Source organism: Equus asinus, chromosome 8 (genome assembly GCF_041296235.1).
Source record: "Equus asinus isolate D_3611 breed Donkey chromosome 8, EquAss-T2T_v2, whole genome shotgun sequence".
In the NCBI taxonomy this organism is placed as follows: Eukaryota; Metazoa; Chordata; class Mammalia; order Perissodactyla; family Equidae; genus Equus; species Equus asinus.
The window spans coordinates 96,026,453-96,039,827 of record NC_091797.1 but is presented as its reverse complement, the minus strand read 5'-3'; the positions used below and the strand labels follow the sequence as shown (position 1 = coordinate 96,039,827).

The 13,375-nt window shown below is 57.9% G+C and overlaps 1 protein-coding gene across 1 annotated transcript; it reads right to left on the bottom strand.

Annotated features, from left to right (window-relative positions):
• Nucleotides 1–3,617: 3,617 nt before the first annotated feature.
• LOC106848279 (RIMS-binding protein 3A-like) lies at nt 3,618–10,878 on the bottom strand. Its single transcript, XM_014868061.3, has one exon. The coding sequence runs from the start codon at nt 10,069–10,071 to the stop codon at nt 5,110–5,112; it is 4,962 nt and encodes a 1,653-aa protein (XP_014723547.3). The 5' UTR covers nt 10,072–10,878; the 3' UTR covers nt 3,618–5,109.
• Between the last annotated feature and the right edge of the window lie 2,497 nt (nt 10,879–13,375).

Here is a 13,375-nt window from a genome sequence, read left to right as displayed (position 1 = left end):
CAGGAATGGCTGAGCCTAAAGGCCAGCTGGACCTGTGGGGCCGGCTGAGGTGTCAGTGATTCCACCATGGCCCCAGGAACCCTCTGTGCCTGGGTTCCTGGAGCTGGCTCCACCTGACAATATGCTCGGTTTCACAAGACCTGAGGTGACCCAGCATGTTCTACCTTGGGTGGAACCCCTGACTTCCACACACCTCCATGCAGCCTCCAGACCTCAACCTCCATGGGGATGACAAGGAGACGGAGTCTGACCAAAAAGCAGAATAAGCTTAAAATGGACCTTGGAGGTATCACTGAGCTTTTTATATTGTGTCTTTTATGTTGTGTTCTTGTGAACACAGATTTTGTACAGTGACTCTGAAATTGATCAGTTAACTTTACATTTTGAAGACGAACAGTGGCAAAGGGCGGGAGGGGCAGGTCGCCCCGCATGGGCTGGTCCCAAGGGCTCTGGTAGGATGTGGGTCCCCACAGCAGGCGGAACATGGAAGAGGCTGGAAGGAGCTGCTTGGCCATTTCATGCTGCTTCGTGGCAGCTGCTTTTGCGCCTGCCCCTGGGTCTCAGCCTCCTGGTTTGTGAAACAGGGTCAGCCATGCCAACCTTGCAGGGAGCAGGAAGTGAGAGTCCCTGTGGAGAGACATCTGAAAGTCTCCCCTCCATGAGGAGGGGCTGGCGAGGTGCCAAGACCTACTCTGGCCAGAGGCCCCTGGGCAGAAATGGACATCGCTGGGACAGGCTCAATGACTCTTGCTCCAGAACTCTCTGAATTCTCTGAGTGCTGCCTCTTTGCCCACAACGTAGGCTCCTCTGCCTTCTGGCCAGCTGGGCTTCCCATTCCACTGTCCCCTCCTGGGCAGGCCTGGACAGGCTTTGGGCCTCCAGGTCATCTGGTCAGTTGGGGAGGGGCCCTGGTATAGGCCATGACCAGAGGCATCTGCTCCTTCTCAGCCTGCCCACTTCACTAGGCCCGTGCAGCCTCCCCTTGCCTCTACTCAGTCTTCTGGTTCTCAGGGCCCTTGTGAGATGCAAGCTGGAGCCAGAACCACCTGCCGCTGCCCCAAACTCCTGCCACCTGTGCCCTCACCAGCTTTCTTGGTTTTCCTTTGGATCCTGACCCTCAGTCAAGGGCTCTGCACACATGATCTACAAAGGATGAGGAAACTGAGGGTCAGAGAGGTCTCTGAGCTGGCAGACCACTGGCAGGCCAGGGTTTAGACCCAGATAGCTGGGTTCCCAAACTCCATGGCCCTCCCTCCTCCAGCCGGCCGGGCATTGTGCTTCTTTCTTCATTCACTAAAACTTCCAGCAGCCTTGGGAAAACTAGGATTTGCAGGAGTGGAACTGCAAGAAGAATGAAGAGGGAGGTTTTCCTGTGGTTGAGTGTTATACTTGCCAGGCCCGATACTGGTCCTGGGTCCCCTGGAAAGACAGTCCCTATGGGTACACGTCAGACTCCCCAGGGTGCTCTGGCGAGAGGGGAGGGAGAGAACAAGGCTGTGCAGGGACTGAATCCCAGGCCTGCCCGTTCAAAGAGACAGTTCCTGCTCACCCTGACACTGGGGCTCAGGGCCTAAGCAGGCACTTGTGGCCCCAGGCAGCTCCCCCCAGGTGCACAGTCCCTGGGGAGCAATCCTTGGTGCATTCAGACTGCCCCCTAGTGGCAACATGCGGAAGCTCCGGAGACTGACTTTGAAGCCGTGCCAGGAGAGGGGGCCCTCACCAGCTGGTGGGCGCCTGTCCCCAGTCTCTTTCCCCCTGCCTGTGCCACTGCTCCCCGAGAGTTTTCCCAAATGTGTAGTCACTCTTTATTCTCATGCCTCAGGGCGTTTGCTTCTGCTGTTCCCGCTGCCTAGGATACCCTCCTCCTCACCTGCTCAAGTGCGCATAATCAGAATTAGCAAAGCCTTCCTCTGCTGCCCAGGGTCCATGTCTTACTCTATCCCAATTGGTGGAGCAGCCCAGTGCGTGGTGTGAACAGGGGCCTCACAGAGGGTGGTCGAAAACTGCTTGTTCCTTCATTCAGCACGCATTTATTGAGGACCTACCATGTACCGGGCAATGAACAAGCCGAAGAGGGCTCTTCTTTTGTGGAGCTTACATTCTGGTGGGGGGATAGCTGTCGGGGCGAAATACAGACAATAGAAAAAAACACAGGTAACATACCAGGTGTGGATGAGGGCAATGGAGAAAAATAAAGCAGGACGGGGGCCCGAAGGACGGGTGGGGTACGACTCCATAGCCATGCAATGGACTATTCTGCAGCTGTTGGGAAAACGGTGAACGATCTTGGCCAGTGGTCAGGGAAGGATGTAAAGGTAAGTAGAGTGATGCAACAATATGGCTGGCAAAATTCTTGTTGGGTTGCATTTGTGGTTCTTATGGAATTACAGTTATTGTATTTAATTTTGAAAGAGTGTGGGTTAAAGTTTGTATGAATCTATTCATTAAGAAAGATTCTGGAGCCGGCCCCGTGGCTGAGTGGTTAAGTTCGTGTGCTCTGCTGCAGGCGGCCCAGTGTTTCGTAGGTTCGAATCCTGGGCGCGGACACGGCACCGCTCATCGAGCCCTGCTAAGGTGGCATCCCACATGCCACAACTAGAAGGACCCACAACTAAGAATATACAACTATGTACTGGGGGCTTTGGGGAGAAAAAGGAAAAAATAAAATAAAATAAAATCTTAAAAAAAAATAACCTCGGGGGAAAAAAAAAAGATTTTATTTCTTGCTAAAGTGTCATTGCTCTTCCAGTGTGTGGGAACTGTGCTCGTTGCCACCCCTCAGCCCATGGGCAGCCCACCAGGCCCCCCTCCAGAGCCCAGGAGCTGGGAGGGGTGGGCTGTCCTCCCTTGCAGGAGCAGTTTTCTTGTTACTCATCGTCCTCAGGTTCCATCTTGGGTTGTGAGCTCACAGGGATCTGATGGTTTGGAAATTTGTGAAAGCTGAGAAGAGATATTTGCACACCCATGTTCACAGAAGCATTATTCACAATTGCCAAAAAAGTGGAAGCAACCCGAGTGTCCACACAAGGATGAATGGATAAACAAAATGCGATATATCTAACAGAACATTATTCAGCCTTAAAAAGGAATTTTTTTTTTCTTCCCAAAGCCCCCCAGTACTTAGTTGTATATTTTAGTTGTAGGTCCTTCTAGTTCTGCTGTGTGGGATGCCGCCCTAGCATGGCTTGATGAGCAGTGTCATGTCTGCGCCCAGGATCCGAAGCCACGAAACCCTGGGCCACCAAAGTAGAGTGCGCGAACATAACCAGTCGGCCACAGGGCCGGCCACTAAAAAGGAAATCCTTACACACGCTACAACACGGATGAACCTTGAGGACATTATGTCAAGTGAAATAAGCCAGTCACAAAAGACACACTGACTGTGTGAGTCTACTTATACAAGGTCCCTAGAGTAGTCAAATTCATAGAGACAGAAAATAGATTAGAATTTAACAGGGGCTGGGGGAGGAGGGAGTGGGAGTTGTTTAATGGGTACAGAGATTCAGTTCTGAAAGATGAAAAGAGTTCTGCAAATTGGTTGCACAATAATGTGAAAATACCTCATACTACTGAATTGTACATTTAGAAATGGTTGAGATGGCAAATTTTGTTATGTATATTTTATTTCAACTGAAAAAAAGAAAAAGAAATTATGAGCCAGTCCAGGTTGCCTCACCGGGCCAGCCGTGGAGCCTTCTGAGTCTGTTTTCTCACTGTAAAAATGGGTGGTTGTCAGCATGAGAGGAACCACCGTGGCCCTCGGTGGATGAGGAGTAAGGAGGGTTTCCTCCCGGGCTGAAGCCTGCAGCCTTCTGCTCCTGAGTGGTAAGTGCGTGCACACACCACAGCTGCCAAGTTAGTTCCTGTATTCTTTTGAGGATAAGGCAGCAGTAAGCGTGCAGGTTGAGATGGCCCCTGGACCTGCCCCTTCCCTGTTCCTGCCTTCAGCCCCAGGCACAGCATGGTGGAACCCGCTGGACCCAATTCACCAACTTCGCAAAGAACCCGCCCGTGGCTCCAATCTTTCTGCCTGGGAATGCTTCCAGTCATTTCCTCCCACCCCCAGGGAAGGCAGTGCCCTTCCTCTGACTGTGTCATTGGGCACGGGAAACAAAGGAGCATCAAACAGAAGCAGAGGAGGACGAAGGCCACCTTCATCCCCACTCTCATGGAAGAGGGGCCCTGGAAGACCACGGAAGGAAGCAGCTCTGCAGTCATGTGACCTGACAAGGGGGACCCTTGGAGCCTTAGGTGGCTTTTCTGTAAAATGGGGTAACTACGGAAACACCCTCCCAGGAAGGTCCCTAGAGAAGTGAGAAGTGCTGGGGAAAGTGCAGAGTGGGACCCCCAGCTGGGAGATGCTGACCCCACCCTCCACAGAGGGCTGACACCAGGGTCACAGTCGGTGCAGGAACGCCCAAGGGAAAGGCTGGTCACGCAGAGCCTCTGGGGCCCCGCTTCTCAGCCCTGGCTCTCAGCTGGAGCCTTGGAGGCCCTGCCAGCAGACCCTGAGCTGAGCTCCTTCTGAAGAGTAGGGGCACCCTCCCCCACAGGCCTGGGACACACATCTGCAGCCCTGCGGGCCTGCTGGACACAAGGAAGAGGGAGGAGGGGCAGGCTTGTGTGTCCCTTGGTTGTGCTTTCCCTTCCGAAATATTCTTTTTCTTTTTTCTATGAACATTTTAATGAGGGGTTAAGAAAAAAAAAAAAGCAACCAGAATGTTATTTTCTTTCTTATGTTCAAGAGGCAGGCTTTTCTTGAGACTTTCATACAAGGCAATGGATGAATAATGTTAAATTCCTAAAGAACACAGAAAAACGCACTTCTCCGAATACCTGTCCTGGTTACCAACAACTCCAAAATGGCCTGTCAGACTCTCAGGGGCTGCTTGTTCTGTTTTCTTTTGGAAGCAGCTCCGTTCAGACTTAGGCCCTGCTGCTCTCAGGGGCTAGGGGACACCTGGGGACTGCCATCGGTTTCCCACAGTGGTGCTTGGGGAAGCGCTGCTCACATAGGCTAGGAGGGTGCTGGTAGAAGGGGGTGTGTGCTTGCTCCTCCTCTGGCGGGGTCTGGGGGCCAGAGGCCACTACCCTTGCGGGGAACCTTGCTCACTCTCCATGGAGGGACATGTGATCCAGCAGGTGAGCTGGGACCAGGCCCCTGTGGCCACCTGACTCCCCATAATAGAATCCCTTGTCATCCACAGGCCCGTACACCTTGACCACGTCCCCTGCCCTCAGTGACAGCTTGCCCTTCACTGGGCCCCCTGCTCGCTCGTCCTTGGGGTCATAGTCCAGAGCTGCCATCATGGTCATTGGAGTCCACAGTGGGGGCCTCCTGGGGTTCCCTTGGGGCATAGGGAAGGAGCTCTGGGGATTGGTGACCTCCCCAAGGTTATCAAGGTGGGCCACAGAGGGCAGGTGCCCTTGAGCCGATAAATGCCACCTTCCATCAGTCTGCTCCATGCACCCCTCCACCTCGGCCACCAGCTGCCCAGGGATGTGGCCCACTTGCCCATTGCATTCACCATGGTAGAAGCCATGGGTGTCCTGAGAGCTCTCCGCTCTCAGCAACTGCCCTTTCTGGAAGGCCAGCTCCTCCTCTGCAGCCTCAGTATTGGCAGACATCACCAGGGGGTCATAATCAAAGAGGGCCACAGAGACCTTGGCTGGGGAGTCCACCCCTGTGCCCAGCAATGGGGGGCCACCCCTGGACATCTTAATGACTTTGCTGGATGGAGCTGGACACAGCGCTGAGCTGGGCTCATGGAGCTGGCACTCTCTCTTGCCCCCCAGAGCCTGACCTCGCCTGCTCTGGGTACTAAGCTCCTTTTTCTGCTCTCGCCTCTCTGTGCCCCACGGTCGGAAGCATACTGCCGCCTCCTCCTGCAAAATGTCACAAAAGTCAGACACATGCCGTTGGCTGGTGCCCAGCTGGGGAGGGGCAAACCTTTGGGAATCTTGCTTTTGCCTAAGGACCTTCTCGAGGGCAGCCTTTTCCTGACATGGTTCTTTCCGAGGCCCACACTCAGGGGACAGATGGACGACTCCCAGAGCAGGGCTTTGGCTGGTGCCCATGTGCTGGTAGTGGTCTTCTTCCCCCACAGGCTGGCCACTGGGCAGAGGTGGCCTGTGGTTCTGGGGACTCTTCTGAAAGAGCAGGTCCTTTCTGTAGACCTCCTGGGTGTCTGCAGGCCCCTGGGCTTGGCAGCCAGACCCTGTGCTTGGACATTCTCCTTCTGAACTCAGGTCAGGCATTGGGGACCGCCTCCTTGGGGGTTCTTCAGGGAGTGCTTCTAGGAACTGGGCCTGGGGCTCCCCACAGCTTCCAGGGATGTGGGGGCTGGCCTTGGCACTCAGGGAAGACAGCGCCAGTCTCTGAGGGCAGAAGGAGAAGGTAACTCTGCAGGTGGATGGGTCACCACATGTGTAGCTAAAGGGAGAAGTCTCTGGCAACTGCTGACAGGTGAAGCAGTCATGAGGGATCTGAGCTGGCACTGAATCCAGAGACTCGCCACAAAGAGACATAGTTCTCACCGAGACCTTCTGGCACATCAGGGGCAGCTGGAGCTGGGAAAATTCCAACAGGGTGCTCCCAGCGGTGGCATCGGCGACTTCTGCAACCTTGAGCCCATCAGCATACACAGCGTAGCCAGTGACCCGGACTCCATTGGAGGACCCAGCCGAGTCAATGGTCACTGGGAGCCAACTGACCACCAGGAGGCCTGGGGAGGCGTGGCGCTCCACCAGCACGTCTAGTGGAGGGTCAGGGGGTCCTGCCAAGGGCGTGTCGAAGGTGATAGTTGAGGACATCGTTTCCCAAAGCACCTGCAGCGAATCCCAGGGCAGCCGCACCTCCACCCGTGCCTGGTACCGTGTGCCGGGATGCAGGTTGTGGAAGGTGTAGGAGCTCACACCTGCTGGGGTCAGGGCATGCTCCTGGTCATCAAGGTATACCATGTGGGGGTGGCTGCTGCTGCTGTAGACCCAAGTGACCTCGGCCGAAGTGGCTGCAACACTCTGCAGGTGTAGTTGCATGGGGGCCACACAAAGGGCCCCGTTGGCCCCCAGAAGAGATCTGGAGAAACCTTCCTCCTCCACACTCTGCTGCAAGCCCAGCCGGCCATGTTCTGTTTTGGCATCTGAGATCTCTATTGCCGCTTCTGTCTTGGAGCCTGCCCACACCATCTGGCATGGCCCCCTGTCCACAGCTTCCTGGGCTTTCCCGTGTAATAAGCTGTGACCAGCGTCTTCCTTCAAAGCTTTTGTCTGCCCAGCCGGGAGTCGAGTGGGGCCAAGGTCAGCGGCCTCGGGTGGCAGGCAGCCCAGGATATCACTGTCTGGAATCTGCTCCACCAGGTTGGAGGGCACCAGCCCCCGGCGGCCGTCTTCAAGCTCCCCTTCATAAAAGCCGTCCTCATCCATGTCCCCAAAGATATATACATAATCCCCAGCCGTGAGGGGCAGCTCGCTCTCAGGGTGCTCATTGGGCCCCTCAAACGGGTTGTAGCTATACTGAGCCAGGAAGATCTTGAACTTGGGAGTGGTGGGGGCCTCTGAGTCCCCCACTTCCAGGGTTGAGGACACACTGTCAGGCTCCAGATCCTCCCCCTCGCTGGCTGTGTCCATGTCCAGAGCAGGGCAAGATTGTACGGTGGCCCACATGGACTCCACCTCAGAGGAGAAGTTCAGATGGGAGCTGGTCTTCTTGGCCTGGGGCCTGGCGTCCAGAGGCTGGCTGGCTAGGACTCTGTCTGGCACTTGGGGGGCAGTGGCTGGCTCCCCCAGGGCAACTGGTGTCTCCAGCAAGGAGGCTTCCTTCTTTTCCTGTTTGTCTCTGCTGGGCTGTGAGGATGCTTGGTCTTCAGGCCCTGGCTTGAACTTGGTCCTTCCACTACCTTTAACTTGGTACTCCACGGTTTGGGGGGACTCCTGGGGTTCCTGGGAAGGGTGACCAGGCTGACACTGCAGTGCCCACATCTCCTCCCGGGCAGCCTGGAGATCACTCAGGGCCTTCTGCAGGTCGTGCTGCAGCTGTTGCTGCCTGTCCTGTCCGCGTGCCGCCTGCTGCAGCAGCTGCTCCGCGAGCAAGCCGGCGGCGTCGCGCTCCTGGCACGCGCGGCCCAGCTGTCCGCGCACGTCGTTGTTCTCGGCCGCCACCTTCTGCGTCCAGTCGGCCTGGGCCTGCAGCCGCGCGTTCTCTTTGGCCAGCCAGGCGCCCTCGCGTAGCGCCGCCTGCAGCTGCGCCTCGGCCTCCTCGCCACGCCGCCGCGCCGCCGCCGCCTGCGCACCCAGCTCTTCGCACTCCAGCCGCCGGGCGCCCAGCTCGCGCTCCAGCTCCTGCACCTGGCGCCGCGCCTCTTCGCAGGGTGCGCTCTGCCCGCCCGCCTCGGCTCGGGCGCCGACGGTGCCCTGCTGCAGCGCCAACTGCCTCTGTAGGCGTAGCACCTCCCGCTGGGACTCACGCTGCAGCCGGTCCAAGTCGCTGACGCTGAGCCCCTGGGTTCGGGCGGCCATCCCCCCAGAGTGGAGGGCGCTGCTGACGCCCGAGGCAACACGCGCCTGCAGCAGGTGGCACTCCTGCCGCAGTTCTTCGATCTGCTTGTCCTTGGCCAGCAGAGCGCTCGCCTGCTCCGACAAGTCCCGGGCGCGCTGGCGGGCGAATGCCTGGCACAGCTCCAGGCCAGCGCGGCTCTCGCCAGGCACAGGCGCGCTCACAGCCCGCAGGTTGGTCTCTTGCAGCTTGCGGGCCCGGTCCTCTAGGCGCCGCGCCAGGCCTGTCAGCTCTGCGTGCTTCACCTTGAGACGCTTCACCTTCTCGTTCGCCTCCTCCGGGAAGCCTGCGCGCCGCAGCTGCATGTTCTCTTCGCGCAGGCCTGAGCAGCGGCGCGCCAGCACCTGCACCGCGTCGGACAGTTCTGCGTTCTGTTTCACCAGCTCATGGTAGTCCAGGCCCGGCGGCAAGGGGGTCGGGGCCCCGCAGGGCTGCTTCCTGGCCTCTTCTCCTCCTCTTGGGTCTCTAGGTCTCCTGTGCTCCGATGGTGGTGGTGGTGGTGGTGGTGGTGGCGGCGGCGGCGGCGGCGGGGGGCTCAGGGAGCCTACGATGGAGGCGTCTGGCGAGGAAGAGGCCCGCACCTCGGATTCAGGGGCCTTGGGGCGACTCAGGGTGCTGTTGAGCGAGTGGGAACGCGCTGGTGCCAAGGAATCGAGGGAGCTGGAGCGCGTGGGGAGCAGGCTGTCTGGGGAGTTGGAACACGCCGCCGGCACCTCGTCGAGGGAGCGGGAGCGCACGCGGACGCCAGAGCTCAGGCTGTCGAGGGATTCGAGTCGACAGGCAGACTTCGGGGGGTCTCGCGAGGCGCCGGCAGTCTCTGGCGGCGGCTCTCCCGAAGAATGCACTGCCTGGGGGTCGGGAGAGCCGGACAAAGCGGGGTGCCAGTGGAAGTGCTCCAGGATGTACTTGAGGAAGAGCTGGCGCTCCTTGTCGAGCGCCGCCTGCAGGTGACGGATGCGCGAGGCCTGCTCACCATCCGTCTCCCAGCGAAGCTGTGCCAGCACTTCCTGCAAGCGACAGTGGCACTGCGCGGCGGCGGCTTCGGGCGCCCCCGCGCGGCCGCAGTAGCCGCGGTTCACCAGCTCCTCGGCCAGCTGGCGCTGAAGCTCCCGGGCCTGGCGCACGACGCCGTCGCGCTCGCGGTGCAGCAGCTGCTGCAGCTGCCGCATCTCGGCTTCCTTCCAGCGCAGCAGCTGCCGGATCTCGGCCTCGCGCTCCCGCAGCATCTCCTCCTGCAGCTGCCGCAGCTCCTGGCCGCGCTGAGCCTCCCACTTGGAGCGCAGATGGTCAACCAGCTGCTGCCGCTCCCGCTCGGCCACCTCCCGCAGCTGGCGCTCATGGGTCGCGAAGCGCCGCCGCTCGGCCCGCCCGCGCGCCCGCTCCGCCTCCAGCTCGGCCCGCAGCTTCTCCAGCTCCCGCCTCTGCTCTTCCAGCACCGCAGCCGCCGGGCTTGGACTACTCGGCTTCTTGGGTGTCGCGCGGCTGCCGCCCGAAGGGCTGGGCGAGTCCTTGGTCATGGTGGCCGCGGCCGGGCCAGAAGCCTGACCTCGCCTGGCCCAGACCGCCGCTTGCCAACGGCCGCCGTAGCGGCCGCGGCCAACCGCCCCGCGCGTCCCTTCCGGCGCCCCGGGGGGTCTCCGCGCGCCCCTTCCGCCTCTGGGCGTCTTCCCCCACCCCCTGCGATGGGTGTACTAGCCCGCGCTCCTCTCCCGGCTGCCTAGGCGAGGGCTGGGCTCTCCATACTCCTGCTCAATCCAGCCCAGGTCCTTTCTGGGATGCCCAGGGGTCTCTGGCCCCAGGCCTTGCCCTGTTGTTTGCGCCACGTGACCCACCAAGGGAGCTCTCTCAGCCATTGTACAATCTCTTTCCCATCAACCGGCCCCGTGGGAAGCCCGGCCCGTCCTTCAGGCCTGAGAAAGGGGCTTCTTGTGTGGGTCAAGATCACCAACAGGGTGAGCAGACCTGGCCTGGCCCTGCCATGAGTTGAAGTGGCATGTTTGGCCTTGGTGGCTAGGAACTGTAACGGGATATGTCCAAACTTGGAGGTGAGCCTGGGCCCCTAACTAGGGGAGAGTGCATCTGGCACCTGCACCCCTACTGCACCTACCCTTCCAAGGACCCCTGCGGAGCTAAGTATTTGCATACATTATCTATTTAAAACTCCTATGCCCATTTTACAGATAAGAAGTCTTGAGTCTGTGGCCTGGTCATGGTGCCAGCCAAGACAGGGGAGAAGAAGGGCTCCTTTGAGGACCAAAGCTCTGACTTGTGTTTTCCTGGCTTACTTTTACAATCATCCTGCAAGGACAGTCTGAGAAATTAGGACCTCTGCATGATCACACAGCCCAGAAGTAGCTAAGTAGAAATTCAAACCTGCAAAATTCTGCCTCCAGATTCCTGGGTACTTTGACTCTATCCACCCAATCTCAGGATCGCAGCCCTGAGGACCCCTCCCCAGTCTTTCTCCCAGAGGGAGTCTCACATTTTGTATCTGCAGAAGAAGAGCAGGTCAAGTAGAACCTGGAGTGGAAGGCCAGCCAGTTGGAGAGGCAGGGAGGGAGGTGAGAGAATGGGGCTGCTACGGGGACCCAGCACATGCTTTGATCTGGCCCAGGAGTGCCTGGGGCTGCCTGCCTCTCCAAAAGGCAAAGCCAGAGGCCCCTCTGGACTCCTCTGGGTCCCTATACCGCCTCCCTGGAGACAGTAAGGCCAGAGAACTTTTCATAGGTCTCCAAGGGGCGGTGTTGTCAGATGGTTAGGGCTGACAGGGCTTTGGAGTCCAACAGTCTTTCAGCTTCTTACTCCACTCCCATGTCCTCATCTGTAAAATGAACCAATAATGCATCCCCTTCTGGGCTGTGTGACCTCCCGGCGTTCACTGAGCTCTCTGAGCATCCATTTCCTTGGTTTATGAGGTTCAATGAGGTGAGAACACATAGTGCCCAGAACAGAGTAAGGCTCCCTGGTTGGCAGCTCACTAATTCTAATCCTAGTCCCCCCCCCCTTTTTTTTTTTTGAGGAAGATCAGCCCTGAGCTAACATCTGCTGCCAATCCTTCTCTTTTTGCTGAGGAAGACTGGCCCTGAGCTCACATCCGTGCCCATCTTCCTCTACTTTATATGAGGGACGCCTACCACAGCATGGCTTGCCAAGCAGTGCCATGTCCGTACCTGGGATCTGAACTGGCAAACCCTGGGCTACCGAAACAGAATGTGCACACTTAACCACTGCGCCACCGGCCCCTCCTAGTCCCTTTTTTGCAGCTGGAGAGACAGATCCATGAGGCAAGGATGTGGCTGAGGCTGGGCAAGGTTACCGTGGTAGAGGCAGAATGGGTGCTCTTTCTGCCCCCTGGGACTCACTCCACATGCCCCATGGCAGATGGGAAGCCTCAGAGAGCTAGGTGTCCATCTAGGCTCGGCCACTTTGTGCCTGAGTGACCAGGGCAGATTCCTTCACCTCTTCCAGCTTCTACACACGGATGTATTGATTGCACCAGCCTCCCAGGGTGGGAGGGACACTATGACTCTGTCAGCGAGGGCTGAGTGTGCAGAAAGAGCTGCACCGAGGTCTGCGTAAGTTCCCATCTTCCCATCAGGGCTTGGCCTGGACCCTCACAAGCTTCTTCCAGGAGTCTGAAGAATACCCCTGGCTCAGAGGCCTCTGGGCCTTTGCAGGTTCTGTTCCCCCTGCCTGGGATGCCAACTTTGCCCAACACAAAACAACAACAATGCCTACTTCAGACCAAGCACCAGCATGGACCATGTGCCATGCTCAGTGCTAAGCGTTTCCCAAACATTTTTCTTTTTTTTGAGGAAGATTAGCCCCAAGCTAACATCTACCGCCAATCCTTCTCTTTTTGCTGAGGAAGACTGGCCCTGAGCTAACATCTGTGCCCATCTTCCTCCACTGTATATGTGGGATGCCTACCACAGCATGGCTTGCCAAGCGGTGCCATGTCCACACCCAGGATCCGAACCGGCGAACCCCAGGCCACCGAAGCGGAATGTGTGAACTTAACCACTGTGCCACCAGGCCAGCCTCTCCCAAACATTCTTTAAACCACCCATTTTACAGATGAGAACTTTCAAGCCCCAGTGGATCCAGACTACTGCTCAAGGTCATCTGGCTGATTATTTGGTCCCAAACAACCCCTGCTTTTGTCCACTCAACTATTACCCACCTCTTCCTTTGGCCTCAGCTTAGCAGTTCTTTCCTCCAGGAAGACTGGTCTGACTCTCCAGGCTGGGCCCAGGCTTCCCAGGACTCTACAGCCATGATCACCTCACCTAGGGCCTCTCCTTTCGGAGCAGGGACATAGCTGATACACATTTGTGTCCCTCCCTAGAGTGGGCTCAGGGGAGGTGTAAGTGAAAATCCCTTTCCAGAAAGGAGGGATAGAGACCCAGGGCCAGGCACACAGGAAGAGCATGAAGGGCACTGCCTGACCTGGCCACCTGGCCTGCCTACCTCCCACATTCAGGTACCACCTGGCAGCAAGGGCTGCCCGCTGGGGCCTTGGGTAGAGGCCTCAGGCTGGTCAGGTCTCAGCAGAGATGTTGGTAAGGTCCCGAGCTGTGGAACACACACTCACACACCTGTGCATGCCCCCCCCCCCCCCCCCCCACACACACACGGCTTCTCTCAGCCTGGCTGCCTGTGTGGTTGGGAGCTCAGGAACCCTACCTAAATCTGGCTCCTCCCTGCCTTTCCTGCCCCAGCACCACGTGGCTCCTGGGAGATACGGATGCACATCTGGTACCTGGTTATTTGCATCCAGACTTTAATGTTGTGGTCTCATTAGAGATCTCTTTGCTTCTC

Bases quoted from the DNA above. Each gene is read 5' to 3' on its own strand.
- LOC106848279 (XM_014868061.3), bottom strand. From the start codon at position 10,071: ATGACCAAGGACTCGCCCAGCCCTTCGGGCGGCAGCCGCGCGACACCC.